Here is a 10,473-nt window from a genome sequence, read left to right as displayed (position 1 = left end):
AACATCATAATCGATCAACCAAACCATATGGTCTCACTATTACTATAATGAATCAAAAACCAATTATAGATCCAGTTGATCCTGTGATATGAATAAATTGTCCGAACTGCTACAAAAGCGAATTCAAAGAGCATGAACGCGGTAGAATTCAAAGCTATAGAGCTAGTGTAGCGTTTGATTGAATAGTTGAAAATCATAACAAAATAATTTAAAGGGAGTGGCTCAACTTTGACCTATGCTAATCTACCAAAATTTCACTACGTTACCAAATCTTAACAACTAAAATCAAACTTAGTGGAAAGAGAATGTAAAAAAACATTGTGATTTGTAATTGATAAAATGACGCATGGATGAAGGGTACATGATAAGATTCATGATCAAGAATACACTTTGATAAATTATTTCTCAAATTGATTCAATTTATCAACATTCGAGTAAAATTATTATGAGCTTCCAATTTTAGAGATAAAATTACTAGACCCAAAACATTAGGATATTTTTTTCACCTTAACCCTAAAACATTAGCATTAAAACAAAATTTAAACTTTAAAAAAAAAAAAAATAATATTATATTTGTTTCCCAAATGGAAACCAACTTCAAACAAGTACATATAAATGAGAACAATCAAAATTGTCATACAAGCAAACCAAAGGTTGGAGATGCTCTAAAGAGCCCTAATTCCTTTTCCTATACAAGTATACAACTGAGAACAATTAAAATTGTCACCAAAGTAAAGACCTAAAGTTCAATCTAGAGATCAAAATGCCCCAAAAAGAAGAAGTTGCGGGTTCATCATCTCTATCAGGTCGATGCTTCTACCTGTATTTTACGATCATGATTTATGAACTAACTGTATTGTCGTTTGGCAGGTCGATGTGACAGAATCCTCGCCGTATTCGGTTTGACAGAAGAAGAACTGGAGAAATGTGTAAATGGGTTCAGTGAAGAAAATTTTATTGGGAAATTTCAATTTGGAGATGTTTATCGAGGAACTTATGATGGAGATGATGTGATTGTGAAGGTTTGGACAAAACATGATAGATATAAAGTGCTTGCAGGGGAAAACGAAGGCAGAGTGCTTGCAGGGGAAAACGAAGGCAGATTGAAGGTGAGCTTCTACTACTAGTTCTCTAAGTTTCTGAATTTTTTTTTTTTTAAATTTTGTGGTAAACGCCTAAATAAAATTGTGCTTCAATTTATGAATAGGATGAAATGGTTTTACATCATTATTTCTCAAGGTATGAATTCCATCCAAATGCAGCCAAGTTGCAGGCATTCTGCAGGCGCGACAGATATCTGGCTGCTATTTATCTTCCGAATCCCATGGCAATCGACACACTACACAATCTCATTGAAAAAGGTATAAATTAATGTCACTGTTGATGAGTCTTGCTAATGCTGTTTATTCCACATTTTGTAACTTTTCAAACAAGTCCTGGATAATTATTGGAAAGGCTGAAGTAGTTATTTTGCAACTTTTAGATACTTTTACATGGGAACAGAGGATCAAGGTTGCTTTTGGCTTTGCTTCTTTGCTACAGTATATGCATACTCCGCATCCTAACTGTCCAAGTAATTTTCCCTATCTGATTTGCAATATAGATGCTGCTCATATATTGGTTGATCAGGTTCGTTCAATTTTGGATTAACTTCAGTAGTTTGTGATTTTATTTGTTTTTATTTAGTGATAAGGCCTGGCATCAACCCTTGCTTGCTGTTATTTGAATTCGAGCTAACCCCATTGCCCTGTCTGCACAAATTTATATATATTTTCATATTTATGTGATTTCACTTGTTAGGATCACGAGCCACTCTTATTTGACTTTAGTATGATTTCTGGTGGAATGCTTACTGATAAAAGAGACCTTCTAAATCACTGCATACAAGGCTGTTGCGCCTACAGTGATCCAAATTTTGCTCAACCAGGTATTTTCTTATCATATCTACCTTTTTATTGCGAAAGAATTCAATTTTTTGTTTTTGAGCGTGATTGTGGTTTAATGGCTGTTGTATGAGGTAAATTCCCAGGCAGAATACTTGTTCACACAAGAAAATACCTTTGAAGTGCAAAAAGAAAATCTTTGTGTCCTTGAGTTGGGATAAACCGTCGAAGTTCTTAAGCACCAAATTGGATACTCATTAATTTGAGTGTGGAAATAGGCACTCTTGCTATCATATTTGCTTCCTCTCAGAAATTATGTATTTCTTTTATGCCCCTCTCCTAACTTGCCAATGTTTTGTGGTCACATTCAGAAAAAGGGACTGTCATTAGGAAATAACACTTTTTTAAGATGAAGGAACTCTTGGTGATTGTATGGGGAAAATATAGGTATACAAGAATCAAGGAAAGAAGAGCTAAAGAAGTAGTGTGTGTGTGTATATATATATAGTATGGGAAAGAGGAGCTTATTTATTAGGAGTTGTTAGTACCTGCTGCTTTTTCGAGTGCCAACAACTTTCCATCGTTATTAATTTATAGGTTCCAAATGTTTGTCTTCTTTCTTCTTGTTCCAGTTTTACATAGTTCTCATTGTTTCAAGGTGAAAATTAAATGTAGCTTTTGCTTGTATTTCCGTCCATATTTAATTAAGGCTCAAGTTCATTTTGTTTATCGAAAACTATGTCATTTACTCTGTCAGGATGTCATCTGTATGAAATATTTTTTTGTTTAAATCTAATTTCAAGTGAAATCTCTGTTATGGCCTGTTGTCTGTGATTGAGCTTTCTATGACACAATTGGTAACTAAATTCTAATCTGACCCTGGTCTGTGTATAGATTTCCTGCCTCTAGAACCTGTCGTTGATAATTAGTTAAGCTCATTTGGGAGAACCTTAGATCTCTGAAACTTTTGATAGAAAGGAACTTAATTGCTGGTCCTGAAATTCCATTACAACTTAACTGCCCGTGAAGAGATAATTGCTGCTAAAATGACAAAACAAGGCAGCTAGACAGTTTTGAAACAAATCACACGTCCAAAAGAAACACAGCACAACAAAAGAACTTAATTAATTACTTGGCATTCCAATAACCAGGCTGCCTCTCTGGGCCATGAGAGAAATGCTTGTAATTCTGCAGGGGCTCTGACATTTGAGTTTATAACAACCTCTCATTTAACGAGCTAATTTGCAAATGTGCAGGTGAATGGTCGGAGAAATGTGATGTTTTTTCTTATGGTGTTCTGCTATTGTCTTTAATAAGCAAAAGAATCCACAAAGATGATGGGGATTGTACCAACGTGCCGTTTGTTTATGAATGGGCCAAGAATGAGCACAAACAGCAAAACTCAGCAGGTTGGTTTGGTAACTTCAAGTCTTCTCTGGTGCATCGAAGCCTAGAGTTAGGACCAGATTTTAATTTCAGCGATGCAATAGGGATCACCAACTTGGCAATGCTGTGTGTTGAATACGATCCTCAGAAACGACCAACGATGAAGCGAGTTGTTAAACATATGAAGAAGTTGCATATTGTTCGGCATAATGCGAATGGTTGGGAGTGTTGTAAGATGCCTAATGGGGTTAATGAGGTTCTCAAAACACGGTTCCGTTCTAAGCCCCGTCCAGGTACTTACAAGCATCTATTAGATCTTTGTCTCAATTTAATCAATAATTTTGACAAGCTAAGGTGCTAGATTTTTGCTACAAAAGCTTTCAAAAGGAAGTCTGAGATATTTGTATGTAGATTGGAATGTGATTATGTTTTTGACTTTTCTTTTGATTGTTTTATGTTGGAAAACCCCATATTTTGACCCGTGTAATTGCCTAAATTTCTTTAGTAAGTCTCTCTACTCTTATATCGTCTTAGTTAGCCCCTTCACTCTCGTTTTTTGAATAACCTAGCCCCTGACTAACAATGCTGTAAAATTTTACAGATGAGGAAGGAATTAGATATTTATAAGTTAGAAATTTTAGGATTTTTGTTTAAATTAAGGGTAAAATAGGATCTGACCTGAAGTTGAAATTTGGGATCCTAACATTTTTATATGGTAAAGTTATTTATTTCTTAGGTTTTCACTGAGCTTCCTTTGATTTTTTAAAGATTATTCCTTAAAGGGCTAATCGCTAAGAATCATAAAAGTTGCGAATTATAGCAGGTTTTTCAATGCTTCTTAATTTTGATTATGTTTTTTTTAAAGAAAAATATTAAAAAATAAAAATTAACACATGTTTTCTTTTCATAAGCGCTGGAGTAGTTAAATTTATGTGGATTTATTGGATAGTGAATGAATCTTCACAGGACAGCTACCATTCAACCATTTGAAGCATCGGATGCGCAAAACTAGAGGTTGTCATCAAACGCTTTCTAGTGGTCCAGAAAGCTCTGATAGCATGTCATGTAGCGATTTAAACCAAGAGTTTGATCTAAGAGGTAAAGTTTAAGAATAACTTTATATATTAGCATGTCCACTACACCATGAAATTTGTCAAAACTTTTGTTATATGTTTGAGTGCCTTTTGTTAACTTCTAGAATAATTTCTGTTGACTTTGCAATTTGGTTCATCAGACTTGCCTTCTATGACAATTTCTTTTGCTTTTGCGAAATGCAATATAATGTGAAAAACAGTTTGCCATACCTACTATAACACATGTCCATTTCATGGTTTAGAAAGGCTTGATAGTGTGCTAGGAGGGATTCAACATATTGTGGAAAAGTACATATTGAGAAGTTGTGCTTTATTCTAGATTTATGCTCATCAAAAGAGAAATACGTTTAGAGAAGTCCTGCATTTTTCTAATTTCATGCTGGTGATCCTAATTCCTATCCTATGTTATAGGGTTCAAATCTTCATTTGGAGTAAATAATGCGATCAAGGTTTTCTCTTCTGACGACCTAAGCACGTACACTGGTGGATTTAGCAAAGAAAATCTGATTGGTGAATTTCAATTTGGAAAAGTATTTCGTGGAGTGAGAGAAGGAAAAAAAGTGATCGTGAAGACATGGTGGGGAAGCAATAGAAAGTGTTATGGTGGTGGAGCTTGTAATGCAGAGCGGTTAAAGGTATATGTTGCAGAACTATATCAGAATATTCATCTTGTGTTTCTTCACCATCACCTTCAAATATAATACACATTGCTTGTCTCACTTCAGGATGAAATTTCTTTACTTCAACATCCTAGGTTGTTAAGTCATCCTAACTTGGTGAAGATGATTGGATATTGTTTTGAGGAGGAAAAACTTGATGCTGTTTACGATTTGGATCCACAAGATAGTCTGCATAATCTAGCACCCAAAGGTAGTGCTTTTATTTGTATTTTATCTTTATGAATTTTGTCATGCTGCTATCTGTCTTATTACTCGGGAATTGTGACCTGCATCAATTGTAATCCTATTGTCTTTTAGCTTTTAAATAATACTAAATAATTTGTGTTTGCACCTATAGATGAGTTCACTTGGCTACAGAGAATGAAAGTTATTTATGAATTTGCAAAGCTGCTTGAGTTTCTTCAAGCTCCTAATCCAACACATGTGCCCTATAGACTTGGGAACATTGATGCTGAACATATAATACTTGACAAGGTCCGTACCATAGCTTTGTTATGTGTTTTTGGTTTGGTTGTATAATCTGTCAATTTTTTGCTTATGTATTGTTTTGATACATTGATTGATTGATTGATAGGAGTACAGCCCAAAATTGATTGATTTTGGGGCTACTGTTGGTGGAATCATTCTTAGTTTCCGAGACTCAAGAAACATGTGTTTGTGGGGATGCTATGGTTACATAGACTCGTGCTTTGATAGTGGTGCTTATGAAGCACGAGATATATTCGCATATGGTATCATACTTTTGTGTTTGATATCCAAAAGGATTCCGAGAGAAGATGAAAGCGACGAAATATTTCTTGCTGGTAAGTGGGCGTGGGATGAATATGATAAATGGGTAGATGAGGAGGAGGGGTCTGGATTTTCACTTGTGCATGAAGACCTAAGAGAAGAAGTTGGTTTCGATCCTAATGATGGAGTTGCACTTACCAAGTTGGGGTTGGAGTGTGTAGATTGTGATGATTCTAATCGTCCTTCAATGGAGAAGGTTGTCAAGCGATTGCGGAATTTACATGTTATTCGAAGCCATGCTGAAGAGATGGGCATCCAGAAATGAATTGGCTTACAGGTACAATAATGCTATCTTTAAAGTCAATTTCCTAAATTTAGGTTGCATAGATCAAAGGAAGTCATTCGCTTATACTAGCTTTTAGTTATATGCCCATGTAAAGAGAGTCATTTAGAAACTTGTAATGAATTCAAGATCAGAAGTTTTATAGTATTACCCGAACAAGGTATAAAAATGTTAGGGGCCGAATGAGCTTTATGCTCAGGACGGTTGCAACCATAATTGATGAAGAAGACGTGGAAATGACATAAAATTCGGTTAATAAAACGTATTAAATATAAAACTCGGTTAGCAAAACGTATTAATTAATTTTTATATGCCTTTGTAATTTGTATTTTTAAATGTTCAAAAACCTTTTTTTTATATGCATGTTGTATATTTCGAATCATAAAGAATAATTTTTCCAATTTAATTGAAATGATTAACGCTCTTAATCTTCTCTTTATATTAAGGGATGTTTGGTTCCGCTTATACCTTTTTCATTAATTAGTTAGTAGTTAGTAGTTGTTAAGTAGAAACATGATTTGCTATTAACATGATGTAGCAATTTTTGACTGAGTTTATCTTGCTTATAAAAAAACAAATACCACCCATTAACAATAAATATTTCTCACATCTGTGTCTAAAATTTATAATCTTTATATATCCAGTGTGAATTACCACAAGGTTCCTTTCTCATTTTCAAAGTCTGTCCTTCCCAACACCTACTTTTCTAGACAAAGCAATGGCTGACTCACATATAACTCTAACTCCGATCGATCAAAGAAACGATGAATCCCTTGATTCCTAGCACCAACAATCGAAAATTAGCAAAGCCCAACAATACATCCACAGAATTTGGGTTCCCTGCTAATGAAAAATGAATTCGATGAAGAACCCACTGAGCCTTCCAGGAAACTTATAAGTATGATGAAGAGTTTTGAGACCACTCAATCCATTCAAACTGTGGAGGAGGTGAAGATTATTGATCATGACCAAATCCTTCAGGAGGATGATCGAAAAATCTAGGAGTTCTTAAGTATCTAGGTGGATGCACAACAACAACCATGATAGGCCTTGATTTGGTCCTACAACGACATGTCTTGATCGGGTCATATAATTGGGATATTAGATATTATAATGATATATATATAGTTATTGTTTCTATCTACGGAAAAGATAATAACCGAATTAAATTAATTTAAAAGATGCAATTTTATTTAATTAGGAATTAGGAGTTGTCGCATGCCTCCATTCCTAGCCAAAACTGGTTAATTTTTGTTTTAATTAATTAGCTTTATTCTAATTGGTTAAAACAATTAATAAAAAAAATTAAAATGGTTTTATAAATAGAAAATAATAATTTTTTATTTTCTATTTTTTAATCATAACTTAACTTAATTCATTCATTATATCTTGTTCGTGGACCCCGAGCGGAGTGTTGTATTCGTGGAGTTTTATCGGCGATGGCTGATATGGTGCATACAAATGGATGTGAGCTATAAAGTTACACACGAAGAGAAAGCGTGTTTGTATCATCGACAAAATGGCCATTCGACTAACGATTGTTGTGATTGGCGCGAGATGCATCAACTTTTGATGGATGATGATGTGATCCTGATTCTCGATGTTGCCTGAGTGAGGTGTTGTACATCATAATTTATGTTGTACGGGAGTACTAGCTTTGACTTGTATCTTCTTTTATATCTTGAATGTTGTGTGGCGTGGTGGGCTTTATGTGCTAGTTGTCGGCGCCTATCTGATGTAAAGAATTTGTTCATGAATCTTTAGATAAAATGTAAGTGTCGTATGGCAAAGCTTTTGATTTTGAAAGTCGTATACAGACTATGTTGATCTTCGGTTGGTTTGTATTTGATCGAAGTTTGTATGTGTAGTGATGTGTGTTTTTTCGATTTGAGATGGGAGCGTTTATTTCTCTGGCAACAATATGTGATTACTGGTTTTTAGAAGTAAAAATATACAATTGTTACATGATTGTATCGATGGTTAAATATAACACTTATGTGTTAGACTTAAAAATAACAATATGAGATTGTTAATGTCAAATGGCACAATATGTGATTGTCAAATTTAGATGTAACAATATGAGATTGTTAGTGTGGTGATATGATATTGTCGTCTTCGTGTAACAAAATGTGATTGTTGATATTAAATGTAACAATGTGTGATTTTTAGATTTAAGAGTGGCAATATGGGATAAAACAAGAAATTTCATTTAAATTTGATAATTAAATGAAAATTGCTTTTTATTGATAATCAAAAAGAAAAAACCTAGTCTCCGCCGGCAAGTGGGAGTTTGCTTCTTCTCCGCCACCAAGTGGGAGTCGTGATTTGTCAAGTTTTTTTCCTGGTTTTTTACCTTTTCGTTTCAATCTGATATTGTGAGGCTAGGTCTTGCGTTTGTGTCGCCGGCGAGCTTTAGCGGGTGATTTCGCGATTTCTAGCCGGTGTGTTGATCGCAGCAGTTTTCACTTCTCATTTCCGATTTCGTGACGGCGGTTTCCCGAGGGGGAGTCGATCACCATTAAGAGAATCGAGGATCGAAGAAGACAGGAGGAAGGGGAGAAAAGCAAAGAATCTATTTTTATCTCTCTGTTGTTTCGTGGAAAAAGGAAGAGGGATTTGAACCAAGAAGAGGATGGTTTTTTACATCTTCCGGCTATCAGGGACAGTCTTTGAATCAAGTCTGTAGGAGAATGGATCGAAGGGAAGAGGAAGGTCATGAAGAGGAGGATGAAGGGGTTGGCATTGATCTGGGACTGGAGCCAATGGTTGTGGAAACCAAGAAAAGCTTGTGTCTGGTGGGCAGGTTCGTTTCCGATAAACTCATAAATTTCCCAGCTATGAAAATTAGACTGGCAAACCTGTGGAGACCATGTAGGGGAGTGACGATTCAGGAAATAGGGGCAAATCTTTATACTTTTGAGTTTTTTCATGAGATAGATTGTGATAGAATGCTTGTTGGAGGCCCTTGGAGCTTCGATAACTATGTGTTGGTAACAAACTACTTGAAAACAACAGACAACCCTGAAAATATCAAATTAGATTGCATGACAATTTGGGTCCAGATTTATGATTTACCTATAGGGGCTATGTTAGAACATGTCGGGAAACAATTAGGTAATTTCCTAGGGGAGTTTCTTGAATATGACACTAAGAACAGTTTGGGTATGTACAGAGCTTACATGCGTATTAGAGTGGCCATTGATGTTAGAAAACCTCTAAAGAGATTTAAGAAGATCCGTAGGGCACAGGGGGATTGGCAGTATGTTAATTTTATGTATGAAAGAGTGGGTACATTTTGCTATCTCTGTGGAGTGATGGGACATGCAGAACGTTTCTGTCCGAAACCGTTAGAACAAGGGGGAGGAGATAAAGAGGGAATGGGGGGAGTGGTTGAAGGCACCGGTTAGAAGAGGAGGGGACCAGGGTGGCTCATGTTGGTTGAGAGAGCCGGGGGGTGGGAGTGCGGGGGAACGGGAGTTTCCGAGAGCAATGAGGGGATTGAGATTGGGATCGGGTTTAAACCGGCACCCGGTTCATCAGCATGTGACAAGAATGTATGTTAGAGGGGGCTCATCTACTTGACCTATAATAGTAGAGGAAATCGAGATGTTTGAAGAGGGAGAAAAAGAGAACGATGGGGTCGATGTCCTGGATGACAGGAAAAGGAGAAGGGGGGTGAGATGGGAGGGGGAGGTGATCCTTTGTTGGCAGACATTAGCAATGATCTATCAAAAGACCTTTCGAATAGATCGGGCATGGTATAAGAGGGTTCTATTTCTAGAAATGATAAAGTGCTTTCTGATATAGAGAAATTGGCGAGACCTGGATTTCAGGTCCGCCAAGGACAATGAGTTGTATTAGTTGGAACTGTCGAGGGATGGGAAACACTCGGGCAGTTCGTGCATTAGGGGAGTTAGTCCGGGCTAACAAACCTGATTTGGTTTTCCTCATGGAGACTCTCTCTAACGAACACAGAATGAGGGGTCTTGGCAGTAAGTTAAATCTTAAGGGAGTTTTTGTAGTAAATGTGAGAGGAAGAAGTGGAGGGCTGGCAGTTTTATGGAAAGAAGGGATGGATGTGACGGTGCAGGGATATTCAGACCACCATATCGATCTCATCATCAAGCACGAGTCAAAAGGCTACTGGAGGTTTGTGGGATTTTATGGGTACGCTGATAGGGGAAGGCATAGAGAGTCTTGGGATCTTATCCGTATGGTTGCGGGGTTATCAACGCTACCCTGGGTAGTAATGGGAGACTTTAATTGCATCCTGCGCCCTGAGGAGAAGAAGGGAGGCAGCAGTTACCCTCCGGCACTGAGTAGAGATTTTGCTAAGGCAATTGAGGATTGTGGTTTGA

General features: G+C 36.5%; 1 protein-coding gene across 4 annotated transcripts; it reads left to right on the top strand.

The window, feature by feature from the left end:
* Positions 1 to 655: 655 nt before the first annotated feature.
* On the top strand, positions 656 to 6,425 carry LOC136202141 (proline-rich receptor-like protein kinase PERK8). 4 transcript variants are annotated; one of them, XM_065992637.1, is made up of 12 exons: positions 656 to 806; positions 871 to 1,109; positions 1,208 to 1,361; positions 1,484 to 1,629; positions 1,801 to 1,927; positions 3,140 to 3,292; positions 3,374 to 3,562; positions 4,236 to 4,367; positions 4,775 to 4,998; positions 5,089 to 5,233; positions 5,381 to 5,517; positions 5,618 to 6,425. In XM_065992637.1, exons 1-12 carry the CDS (start codon positions 764 to 766, stop codon positions 6,095 to 6,097), a joined length of 2,169 nt encoding a protein of 722 aa, XP_065848709.1. In that variant the 5' UTR covers positions 656 to 763; the 3' UTR covers positions 6,098 to 6,425. The 4 variants fall into 4 exon arrangements, with proteins under 4 accessions (XP_065848709.1, XP_065848710.1, XP_065848708.1 ...); XM_065992638.1 differs by having other exon boundaries at positions 1,263 to 1,361; positions 1,484 to 1,573; positions 3,140 to 3,562; XM_065992636.1 differs by having other exon boundaries at positions 3,140 to 3,562.
* Positions 6,426 to 10,473: the final 4,048 nt, after the last annotated feature.

Source organism: Euphorbia lathyris, chromosome 8, assembly GCF_963576675.1.
Source record: "Euphorbia lathyris chromosome 8, ddEupLath1.1, whole genome shotgun sequence".
Taxonomy (NCBI): domain Eukaryota; kingdom Viridiplantae; phylum Streptophyta; class Magnoliopsida; order Malpighiales; family Euphorbiaceae; genus Euphorbia; species Euphorbia lathyris.
Note: the sequence above shows the minus strand (reverse complement) of the source record. Positions and strands in the feature narration are given on the sequence as shown.

What these genes read in the sequence shown, in the direction of transcription:
- LOC136202141 (XM_065992636.1), top strand. Translation starts at nt 764, where the DNA reads ATGCCCCAAAAAGAAGAAGTTGCGGGTTCATCATCTCTATCAG. An exon ending in TCCAAATTTTGCTCAACCAG is followed by an intron (nt 1,928 to 3,139) that starts GTATTTTCTTAT and finishes GCAAATGTGCAG; the next exon opens with GTGAATGGTCGGAGAAATGT. An exon ending in CCGTTCTAAGCCCCGTCCAG is followed by an intron (nt 3,563 to 4,235) that starts GTACTTACAAGC and finishes GAATCTTCACAG; the next exon opens with GACAGCTACCATTCAACCAT.